General features: G+C 59.4%; 1 protein-coding gene across 5 annotated transcripts in view; it reads right to left on the bottom strand.

The window, feature by feature from the left end:
• Positions 1 to 338: 338 nt before the first annotated feature.
• The window catches only part of LLGL2 (LLGL scribble cell polarity complex component 2), a 34,902-nt gene continuing 24,020 nt past the window's right edge, over positions 339 to 11,220 (bottom strand). For 3 of the 5 annotated variants that reach the window (XM_047833196.1, XM_047833197.1, XM_047833194.1), the window contains 20 exons: positions 9,736 to 9,898; positions 9,461 to 9,593; positions 9,092 to 9,146; positions 8,340 to 8,494; positions 6,026 to 6,243; positions 5,886 to 5,953; positions 5,586 to 5,739; positions 5,392 to 5,496; positions 4,682 to 4,974; positions 4,430 to 4,580; positions 3,965 to 4,115; positions 3,216 to 3,332; positions 2,926 to 3,092; positions 2,265 to 2,529; positions 1,850 to 2,003; positions 1,565 to 1,593; positions 1,272 to 1,319; positions 1,036 to 1,078; positions 848 to 909; positions 339 to 678 (listed from right to left, as the gene is read on the bottom strand). In XM_047833196.1, coding sequence (XP_047689152.1) covers positions 671 to 678; positions 848 to 909; positions 1,036 to 1,078; positions 1,272 to 1,319; positions 1,565 to 1,593; positions 1,850 to 2,003; positions 2,265 to 2,529; positions 2,926 to 3,092; positions 3,216 to 3,332; positions 3,965 to 4,115; positions 4,430 to 4,580; positions 4,682 to 4,974; positions 5,392 to 5,496; positions 5,586 to 5,739; positions 5,886 to 5,953; positions 6,026 to 6,243; positions 8,340 to 8,494; positions 9,092 to 9,146; positions 9,461 to 9,593; positions 9,736 to 9,898 — 2,539 coding nt within the window. In that variant the 3' untranslated portion in view covers positions 339 to 670. The remainder of the gene's footprint in view (positions 679 to 847; positions 910 to 1,035; positions 1,079 to 1,271; positions 1,320 to 1,564; positions 1,594 to 1,849; positions 2,004 to 2,264; positions 2,530 to 2,925; positions 3,093 to 3,215; positions 3,333 to 3,964; positions 4,116 to 4,429; positions 4,581 to 4,681; positions 4,975 to 5,391; positions 5,497 to 5,585; positions 5,740 to 5,885; positions 5,954 to 6,025; positions 6,244 to 8,339; positions 8,495 to 9,091; positions 9,147 to 9,460; positions 9,594 to 9,735; positions 9,899 to 11,220) is intronic. The other 2 variants (XM_047833195.1, XM_047833198.1) reach the window with 2 other exon arrangements.

Genomic DNA, 11,220 nt, shown 5'->3' with positions numbered 1-11,220 from the left:
CCACCAGGTCTGAGGTACTGTGAGTGTCTCCCCCTTCTGACAGCAAGCAAAGGCCGGTCAAAGGGGACTCCCTCTGCCCCCGACCCTGGGATGCAGCCATGTACCCTCAGGGTGGTTAACTCTGGCCGTTCGTTTCCAAAGACAGAAGACACAGTGTTCAGATATGAACAGACACAGTTTGCTCTGACTCAACAGCTTAAAAAACGAACTCTCCGGAGTACCAGCCTGGTCCAGCAACTGGACCCCAGGGGCAAAGGCAAGGGACCGGCTACCAATCATTTCTGTCTACGTAGAAAATTTCTGCACAATTAAAAAAGTCAGTCATTGGACCAGTCCAGTGAAGAGGTAATAAGGTGTTTATTAAAAACTTTTTCACCCAGAGGCAGTTAAAATTTATAATTTAAAACCCAGCCCACTACAAAAAGGGGAGGGAGAAAAAACTGTGCAACATTGACAAAAGAACCAAGACAGACAAGGCCCAGGTGGGGCAGCCCCACGGCCCTGGGGTCCCTCCTCTCCGAGGCCAAGAGCAGCAGCAGGGTGCGCACCGGGGTTGGCTCCAGTCCCTGGCACAGCCCAGTTCATGGGCCTCCCGGGGCCGGGGGGGCAGCGCCCCAGGAAGCGCCCTCAGTAGTGTGTGTTCATCGCGTAGCCTGGACCTGCGACCTGCTCACTCTGCTGTGGAAGGACACAGAGCAGTGGCAATTCGGGGGCCTCCTGGGCAGGCCGGGGGGCCTCAGTCCTCCACCCAGGGGTGTGTGTGGGCTCATTCTCCTATTCCTCCCCAACTAGGAGGCATACCCTCCCGGCCGCCCCCCAGCCCTGCAGCGGTGCCCAGAGCCCCTACCTCCCCCATTGCTGAGGCTGTAACCCGTGGCCACTCGCTGAGATCGCCAGTCGCCATAGCTCCTGCACGGGCAAAGACAGGGCAGTTACCATCCGTGGGGACCTCGGGGAGACCAGACGAGGACCCTTATTCCCAGAGAACTCCTGGCACCTCAGGGCCCACCCCTGCAGGCCCGAGCAGGAACTCACCCTCGGTCTCCCTCCAGTGTGCTCTGAATCTCCTTCAGGACCCCTGCAGGGTTGGGGAAGAGGCCTGCTGAGGCCGGCAGAGACCGGGCCAGACACAAATGTTTCTCCCCCTTTTGCTGATGGAGTGTCGGACAGGTCTGCTTCCCTCAGAGTAACGGCCCTCAGTTCCACCCTGGCTTTCCAAGCCTCCCTCGGGACATCCCTCACGACGGCCCACCGAGTCCTGCCCAACTCACTCTCATCATTGAGCAGAGCGTGCTCCATCACCGGGCCAGGCCTCCTCTCTGAAAGGCAGGGGCCAGGTCAGGTGAGCCCTGAGACCTCCTCTGCCCCAGCTCCCTCCTTACTAGAGCGGCAGTGCCGGAACCCAGAACCCAGGACTGGAAGCGATGCCGTCTCTACTCTTAGCCCCAATACCACCTGCTGGCCTGGGGTTCCCTTCCTTCCCCTTCGGTCTGGGTCTGGGCCTAAGTATCACAATGTATCTGTCCCCCACCCCCACCCCTGGGCACAGGGAACCCTGTCTTACCCTCTCCATCACTCTGGCTCCCTGAGTTCCTGTGGGGAGAGAGATGGTGAGGACTGGGAGTCTCTGGGCTCCCCATTCTGGCTCAGAAAGCCCTGATCCCATGAAGAATGAGGTCAACTGACCTGGCCCACCTTGAGCCAGGGTGATAAACCAAGCTCTGCCCTGGATGGCAGCTTCCATGAGAGGGAGGGGCATATGAAGGGGGGGCAGGGAGCCAGAGCCAGGAGGGTGGGCTTAGCTCAGAGGAGAGGGGCCAGGGCAAAGGCCACCTGTCCTTTTACCGACCTGGCTTGGCCTGAGACCTTCTCTGGGCCTGATCCGTTGCGGGGGCAGCTGTGGCTCTTGGTTTCTGCTGAATCCACCAGACACCGGGGCTCAACCAGCCACTTGGTGGAGAGAGAGAAGCGCTCAAACTCTGAGGGTGAGATCAGGTAGAATCCTGGGGGGGGAAGGAGAAGCCTGGAGGTGAGGCCAGCCCATGGCTCCCAGGCCCTGCAGCTGCTGACGGGACTTTCCTCCCAGGAGGAACGAGGGGCCGGGGCCTCCCTCAAAAGTTCTCTGAAGTCAGTCAGTCCAGCCTGGCCTTGGCCGCAACACCCCAAGCTGCCCTTCCCAGCAGCCCCTGGCAGCGCAGCGGGAGTCCCCACCCCGCCCAGCCCCCGGCTGCTCGCACCCGCCTGCCCGCCCCCGCTGTGCCCACCTTGGCCGTATTTGGTGAAGACGCAAGAGGCAATGCCGCTGACATCCTCCCGGCGGATGCAGCTGTACCGAACCTGGGGCTTGAGCAGGGGCAGCGAGACCACCTGGACGTCACCCAGGTTGGTGAGGACAGTCAGGTGGTGCTCCCCGTAGTCCTCGGCTCGACAGCTGCCGAAGTGGGCCACGCTGACCCGCCGCACCCGCGAGCCCTCCAGAGCGGTCAGCTTCAGCTTCAGCTTGGCGCTCACCTTGGGCAGCGTGAACACCTGGGGGGACAAGGCACGGCTCACACCCATGGCTTCCGTGCCTGGTGCCGTCACAGGGCCCTACTCCCCAGCAACGACTGCCCAGTCTCTGTGCCCGCTCAGTGCTCGGACATGCGGCCACTACGCTTTGACCGGGAAGGGACACCAGGGCTACTTATTTCCATGTCTGTGTTTTCCGTCCCCCCTATTGACACAGGTCCCGCTTCAGTGCCCCCGTGCTGACCCCGGGACCCAGGATCTCTACCCCTCTCCTTTTCAGTGCCTCGGTAGTCTGTCACATACCAGCTGCAAATACAACTTTAAGTGAATCCCGGCCACTGTCATTTGTGCCCAGGATCTGCACTCCCCAGATGTCCCAGGGATCCCCAGGGAGCCCCGCCTCCATCCAAGCAACACCTTGAACTGTTCTTCTGACACCACAAGCAGCTGGTGGCTTCCCTGCATGTCTGGGCTCTTTGACAGGTCATGGGCCACCTCCAGGGGCTCAGGAAGGGGGACGCTATGTCCATCCAGCACCAGGATGCCCACCACGGGCGCTCGGTGCATCAGCTGGATCTCCTTGGCTGCAGGGAGAGAGGCAAGTGGTGGTTGATGGTGGGGTGGAGGGTGAGACTACAGACCCCACCCCACCCCATCCCATCCCAGGCAGATAAGGACCCTCTGCTCTCCCCCTGCCCAGCACTCACCCTGCTCGGCCCGCACGGGCTCATCCATTCTCCGCTCGGTGGGGGGCACACGCAGGGCAAAGGCATAGACCGTACCACCGTTGGTGCCAGCCCACAGCGAGGGGCAGTGGCGGGAGCCTGCCGGGAAGCAAAGGTTTGTATCTAACCCACAGTTCCGGGGGTCAGGTGGAGCCAGGTGACCTGGGCTGATGTCCTGGTATTGCCACTCACAACCTGTGTGACCCCAAGGTCAAGCTAGCAAACCTTGTAAGTCTGTTTCCTCCTCTGTAAAACGGAATGGCTATGGGCCCTGCCTATTTCCTGGGGGTATAGATGGGAAGAGCTGGGAAGGCTCTCTGACCACTAAGGGACCCAGGCACAGGTGGTCTTGAACCCGGGACAGCTCGGCCCTGAAGATACAGCAGCAGATACCCCCACCCCACTCTTGCCGCGGTGGGCGGGCGGCAGGGAGCTTCTGCAGGGCACACTGGGTACTAGCAGGCACTCTTGGAGGAAGATATTCCTCCACTTTACAGGAGAGAAGCTGACCCCAGGTTAAGTGACACGTCCAAGGTCACACTTCTAGAGTGGTGGAGGCTGAGTATGAAGCCAGGGCAACCTGCCTTGGAGACCCAGGCACGGGAGAGAAAGAGGCAGGCAGAGGATCGGGTCTCCCCATGCTCCCAGCCAGGCCGGGCAGCAGCCTCCAACACGCCCTCAGGCCAAAGGGTGCTCTCCTGGGCCCCCCACACCTCAGGCTGGCCACTCACTGTCCCTCAGATAGGTGTCAGCAAAGTAGAGGGTCCGGACGAATCCCGTGAAGGAGTCCTCTGCTGAGCGAGCCTCGATCTTACGCTGCACAGGGGCCAGCTCCATGTTCTGCGTACCTGTCCGCTCAGCCCTGGCGCCTCCCTCCGGCACCTGCAGTGGGTTTGGTCAGGCTGAGGGGGGCTCTGGCCTCCCCTTCCTGGGGCGATCCAATTGCCCAGCACCAGTCCTTCCAGGGGAAGATGGCCACTGCCCACCCGGTGATACTAACTGAAGACTTAACCCTCTACACTTGGGGAAGCTGAGGCCCAGAGATGCAACGTGTGTGTGTCCGAGGCCACAGAGCTAGTGGGCAGCGGGGCAGGACGTGAGCCTGCTCGGTGCTTGCAGCCAAAGCCACGGGGGAGGGAGGGCTAGTTTGGACCTGCTGCCAGCCGCCCCAGGCTCGTGGCCGGTCTCGGCCTCACCTCCCCAGGGGGACCAGCTGGCCGCCGCTTCCGGCTTGACACCCGGCTACGCCGTATCCGGCGGAAGGACTGGCGCAGGGACTTCTTTAGGGACTTCACACGGGACAGGGGGCCCTCCAAAGCCAGCTGGTCACTGGGGTGCAGCGTGCACCTGGGGGGAACATCAGGACATCAGTGCTGCCAGGGCCCCAGGGTGCTTGCCCAGCACCAGCCCTAGACTCAGGCCCTGGCCACCCCGGGAGGGCTGCTCACTTGACAAAGACCTGCCGCCGCTGCTGGTGGTCAAAGAGGCCAAAACCGTGGCTTGTGCCAAAGGCCACGAGCCGCCACTCAGAGTGCAAGGCCAAGGAGGTGACCACGGCCGGGGGCTGGCACTGCACCAACACGAAGGGCTGGAAGCCGGGCTCAAAACGCACGGGCCCCGGGCGGGCACACAGGCGCTCGTGGCCCTTCCAGCGGTAGCCCTCCTGGTCCTGCAGCAGGTCGGCCTCCACCTGCTCCACGGCATGCTCCGCCTCCTCGTCATTCAGTTCCAGCACCAGCACCTGGGGTGGGGGGGGGGGGGGGCAGGTGGGCTGAGCCACCCCCCCACCCCCCGCCCAGCACCAAGGAATAGCGGGACCACAGGGACCCTGAGAGTGGGAGAGTGAAGGACCTGGGACCCACACCAAAGCCTAGGGCCCAAGGAGAGCTGGAAGGCCTTTCCCGATCCTTGGCCCTTAATCCTGGTTTCTGGAGGAGAAACAATCATCCCAAAGGCCTGTCTCTCATGGGACCAGGCAACCTCTATCCACTGGGAAAAGCACAAGAGCCACAAGAGTCGGTGATGGTCCTGGCGACATCTTCAATGGGTGCCCGGGAGGCTGGTGTCTGTCCTTGCTGCCCCCCAATCCTTGGACACCGCCCAAAGTCCCCTGATCACTCCTCCTAACTGCACCCCCTGCCCCAGCCCAGCCTGCTACCTGCCCTGCCGTGCCCGCCACAGCCAGGTAGCCACTGTATTTGCAGAGGAAAATCTTCTGGATTCCCAGCCTCGGATCATCACTGTAGGGGTCGAAGGAGCCCACCTGACAAGGGAGAGGAGGTCCGCGAGTGGCCATAAGCACGAGACCCAGCCTGTCCTTGCCCTGCTTGGTTTCCAGGCTCCCGGCCTCACCTTGCGGAGTGGGGGCCACTCATCCTCGCCCTGGGCATTGAGGTTCTCGCTGGGCTCTGTGTCGGTGAGGAACACCCGTACCGTGCTGAGTTTGTAGAGTAGCCGTAAGCAGACACCGGAGGCGTCCCAGAAGCGCACTGTGCCATCCTCGTGCCTGCGGGCAGAGCCACCTGCCAGTTGTGAGGGATGCCAGGCCAGGGGTGCCCGGGAGGCCCGGGACTGGCACGCACCCGCTCTGGGGTCTGTTCCCACCCCGCGTATTCTACTTGGCAGGAGGAGAGTGCCATGAAAGTCACCTACCCTGTGAGCAGCAGGTCCCTCTGGGGAGGGGCTGGGGCCAGACTGGTACCACCATCGATGGGCCACTCCTAAAGAATGAGACCAAGAAGTCCATGGGAGAGCTTGGCGCGAGGTGGGGCCAGGGCTGGTGCCAGACTTACCATGGTGGAGAAGTGTGTGTGCTGCTCTCTGCCAGCGGCGACGATCCGCTCCCACAGCTTCAGGGGGATGTTGGAGACGTGGTGGGAGCAGGTGATGGCGGAGCAGTGAAGGGAGGCCAGGTAGGGAGGCTGGACTGGTGGCCAACCAGCCGCCTTCAGGTCAATCACCACTAGCTCCTCCTCGGCCAGCACCACCAGGGCGTAGGGGTCATCAAAGGCTGGGGGACAGGCCAAGGGTCAGGGGCTGCAGGAACCGTGGGAAGCAGTTTGCCCCAGCCCAGCCCTGCAGGATCTTAAGCTCTAGGGCTGGAGTCAGAGAATCTGCATTTTAAATTTTTTTTTTTTTTTTTTTTTACATTTATTTATCTTTGAGGGACAGTAAGACGGAGTAAGAGCAGGGGAGGGGCAGAGACAGAAGGAGACACAGAATCCGAAGCAGGCTCCAGGTTCTGAGCTGTCAGCACAGAGCCCGACGCGGGGCTCGAACCCACAAACCGTGGGATCATGACCTGAGCCGAAGTCGGACGTTTAACCGACTGAGCCACCCAAGCACCCCTGGAGAATCTGCATTTTATTTTATTAATTCATTTTTATTACAAAAAAATTTTTTTTCGTTTATTTATTTATTTTGAGAGAGACAGAGATAGTGCAAGTAGGGGAGGGGCAGAGACAGAGAATCCCAAGCAGGTTCCGCATTGTCAGCTTGGAGCCTGATGTGGGGCTCGAACTGACAAAACTGTGAGATCATGACCTGAGCCGAAACCAAGAGTCCAAGAGTCGGATGCTTAACTGACTGAGCCACCCAGGTGCCCCAGAATCGGCATTTTAAAAACAAGCTCCACTCGAGCCTCACTTCGGGGTGAGCTCAAGGCCGGCTTCCGGTGAGCAGGAGCCCCACTTCAGGCGAGCCCCACTTCTCTCTCTCTCTCCTTCTGCCCCTCCTGGGATTCTCTTTCTCTGCCCCTTGCTCACCTGGGCCCCCTCTTTCTCTCCCTCTCCCTCTCTAAACAAACAAACAAATAAATAAAAATAAGCTCCAGTGGCAGCGGGTGGCTCAGTCGGTTGAGTGTCCAACTTTGGCTCAGGTCATGATCTCATGGTTCCTCTGCTGTCAGCACAGAGCCCTCTTTGGATCCTCTGTACCTTGCCCCCCACCCCTTTCCCACTCATGCTTTCTCTCCCCAAAATCAACAATAAAAACAAGCTCCAAATCCAGAAACATATAGAGAAAATCACACACCACAACGAAGTAGGATTTATCCCAGGTGTGCAAGATTGTGTCAACACATGAAAATGAGTTAACGGAACCCATCACATCAATAGGCTAAAGTAAAACATGTGATCATATTGATCCACGCAGGAAAAATATCTGACAAATCTAACACCCATTTATGATAAAAAAAATCTAAGTAGGAAGAGAGGGGAACTTCCTCAACTTGGTAAAGATCATCCACAAAAAAGCTACAGCTCATGTGACTATAATAGTGCGAAACATGAAGCTTTCCTGCTAAGATCAGGAATTTGGCAGATGCCCCCTGCTTGTTTACAAGTCCTAGCTACTGCAGGGAGACAAGAGAAGAAAATAAAAGGGACACAGGTCAGAAAGGAAGAAGTAACGCTGTCTTTGTTCACAGAGAACGTGACCATCTCTGTAGAAAATCCTAAAGAATCGACCGACACCCCCCCCACCCCCCCCCCCCCGCCGGCATCCTGCATCGGGCGTGAGGAGGGAAGAGGCTGAGAAAGGAGGGAAAGCAAGTGGTCTTGTGGTGCTGAGGATGCACAGGAATACAGCCCAGGGTGTCCGGAGCAGGCCCGAGCCCCTCACCTGGAGGCCTTGGCCTCGTGAGGCTGGACTCACCTGGAGGAGAGGCCCGCCCTCCTGGGAATCTCCCGCCAGGCCTCCGCTCCAGGTTTCGACATCGCCCTTTCTGGTCTTGCCTGTCACCAATTTACGAGGCTGACTCAGGGCTTTGCTGTCTTGGCCCAGCTCCAGGAGGCCCCACACGGCACCACTTGCCCCACCCCACAATGGGAGGGCTTCGCGTGTCTAAGCCAGGACCTCTTTGCCTCAGCTAGGTAGCTGTTAAGCCCCACAGCCTAGATCTGCCTGCCTTGGGCTCAGTCCCATCAGAGCCGAGCAAGGGTGAAGAGGGTTCAGAGCAGGTGGGAGGCGTGGCCAGCAAGGATGAAGCCACAAGCAGGGGAAGGGAAAGGCACTGAGAGGGGTGCAGGGGGGCTGAGGGGCTCAGGTAGTGGTGCGTTTGGAAATGGACAGGCCGCATCCCCTCACCCACTTCCCAAGCCCACCTACCTGAAGCAGGGTCTGCCTCAGCAAGGACAGTAAAGTCAATGACACGGGAGGTGAAGTCAAAGGCTGTCTGTTGGCCGTCGTGGACCACCGAGATGCAGTGGCGGTCCCCATAGCTGGCCCGCGGCATGCCCCCCTGGAAGATGGTGAAAGGCAACCTGGCGGGCACAGAAGAGCCGTGGGGTGGGCTGGGGCTCCCAACAGTACCTCAGCCACAGGCTGAGCTGACAGCTTAGACTTTCCAGGGATCAGAGTGGCAGGACCAGGGAGGGAGCCCAGTCTCAAAGTAAGTGCTCATTCAAGGTCCCCAGAAAGGGTGGGGTGGACCGCCCTCTCTTCCTGACTGCAATAACCCAGGAGAACTTGGGGGTGAGGTGGGGGCACCCAGGCTGGGGTTCCTGAGCCTCTGTAGCCACTCCTGCTTTACCCCGGGTTCCACCCCCAGCCCACCCTACTCCTGTTTATGCGTCAGATTTCCCTGTAGGTCTCTGAAGAAACAGGTCTCCTGCTGAAACAGAGTCTGAAAACGGCTGATCTGAATCATCTTTCCGGGAGGGTGGAGGGAAAGGTCAGAAATGTTTGCTCAGGCATTAGCCATGAGAGGTACGAATGAATAGCCCTCTCTCCCTTTGCTGGCATCTGAGACACCGATGTGGGACCCCCAAGGCACTCCCTAGGCACCGCCTCCCACAAGCAGAGGCCAGAGTAGCCCCTCGGAAGGCTGCTGAAAGGGAGGACAGAGCACTGATACCTACCCCTGCTTGGTGATCAGCCAGAAGATTTTGGTAATAGCTTTGCAAGGAAAAGGACCTACAAGACAAGGAACCAGCTTGAATGGGCCCTCCACCCCTATGTCCATAGGGCCCAGACCCTTCATGCCCATACCCATGCAGCAGATTGCATAGGAGTCTTGCTCTGAGCAGTCCCTTGAGAAAGCCATGACGGGCATCTGAAAATCTGCTGCACAATTTTGGACAGAGCCTTCACTTCTCTGGGCCCCAGTTTTGCTTCTAGGAGTTGGGCACCTACACCCGAATGTGGGGAAGACAGACTGGGAACAGAGGACACTGCTTTGCAAGTTTACAGGGCAGGGCCAGGCCCCATTAGGCGGACGGAGCACTGACCGTAAGGCACACAGTTGCGCAGGGGCTCCGAGTGCTGGGTGTCGCTGGACACAGGCCACTGGCAATAGCTGCCGTCGGAATGGCAGCTGACAATCAGGTGGCCGTCCCGCTGCCAGCAGACGTTCTCCAGTTGCTGCAGAGGAAGAGAGGGAAAGCGCGCAGGCTGGGGTCAGGGTGGTGGTCCTGTGCCCGCAGGTCTCAGCACAAGGGCTTTAGGTGATTCGGGGGCCTGAGAGCGCCACGCGGCACCCGCCACCATCCCAGGCGCCGCCTACCTGGCTGCTGAGGAAATGGCCAAGCACGCAGCTGCCCCGCAGGTCCCAGACAACGATGAGGCCGCGGCTGTAGCCGATGAGGACCTGGTTGGGGTCGCGGGGGTGCTCCTGCAGAGCTTCCACCATCTCGAACACCCGCCGGTGGCGGGCGTCCTCGGGCAACCTGGCCGAGGGAAGCACTGTGAGCCCACGCTGCTGCCACCAACAGGGCAGGACGGAGCATGTGGCACAGTTGCTCACGGCGTGCAAGTGCCAGCGTGGGAAGATCGCAGGGAGAGAGAAGCCATGTGCACAAGAGGACAAGGATATATAGAAACCTATATATCCTGTATATCCATCCACAAACGCAGGCGGTTACACTACTACGAAGAAAGGCAAGGCAGTGGCTTCCAGAAGAGTTGATGCGGTGGCTACCTCGGGGGAAGGAGGGACTCGTGACCGGGAAGGACAGCGGGGGCTCCTGGGAGGCTGGCAAAGTTCTATTTCTTTGTCCAGGGGGTGGCTGCAGGGACGCTCACTTTACAAGAATCCATTAAACTGCACATTCATACTTAGTGCGTTTCTGCAGAAGTGGTATTTCATAAGGAAACAGTTTTTAAAACCCACAAAATAAAACTCCCTACATTAGGTTGGTCTGGCCTTGAGCCCTGTCCCCCTCCTCCTTCTCTGGGCCCGGAATGCTGACGTGAAGTCTGGAGGTGCTGAAGCCAACAGAAGACCACGAGGTGGCAGGCAACGGACCAAGAACCCACACCAAAGAGGGAGAGCAGGAAACACAGACACCTGGACCCCTCTCTGCCAACCCAAGCCAAACCTCTTTTCATTTAGAACAGGATTTACACTGGTAGGAGGGGCTTCCCGGGGCACTCAGGCTGGGGGAGGCCCCCCCGCAACTAGACTCCCACCAGCACAGAGTCAAGTGGGTGCCGGCAGGGCCACACGTGAGGAACAGGTCCTCCTGCCGTCCTGGCCACAGACGGGGCGCCCAGGCTGAGAAGCCTCCATGCCTGCTGACCCGCAAACAGTCCTGCTCTGACCGTGGTCGTGCTGCCCTGACGCTACCCTGCCGGGTGGCAAAGACAGACATTTGGGCTCAGGCGGAGCCAGCCCCAAGTAGGAATCCTCCCAAACCCAGCGACACTCTTCCTTGGACAGTGGGCCCTGAGCGATGTGAGCACGTTGGAAGGCCAGTCCTTTCGGGACCAGGGTCCTGCTCGCTTGAGCCTGAAGCAGCTCCACATCCCAGGACCCCGGCCTCCTCTCTGTCCCGTGAAATGGCAAAACATTCCACCACTGCCAGTGCTTCGTCTCCTCCTCCTTTGGACCCTGGCACTCTCTCTCCACACCCAGACCTGATCTGACTCCCTCTCTGTTGCCGACATCATCATCGTCATGGAGTAAAGCCTCCAGAGTGATCCGAAGAAACCTACAGGCTTATGGCTGTCCAAGAGCTTTGGCCATGGGGCCTGCATGCAAACGAAAACT

Source organism: Prionailurus viverrinus, chromosome E1, assembly GCF_022837055.1.
Source record: "Prionailurus viverrinus isolate Anna chromosome E1, UM_Priviv_1.0, whole genome shotgun sequence".
NCBI classification, from domain to species: Eukaryota; Metazoa; Chordata; class Mammalia; order Carnivora; family Felidae; genus Prionailurus; species Prionailurus viverrinus.
The sequence above is the reverse complement of the archived record's forward strand: the minus strand, read 5'-3'. Positions and strand labels throughout refer to the sequence as shown.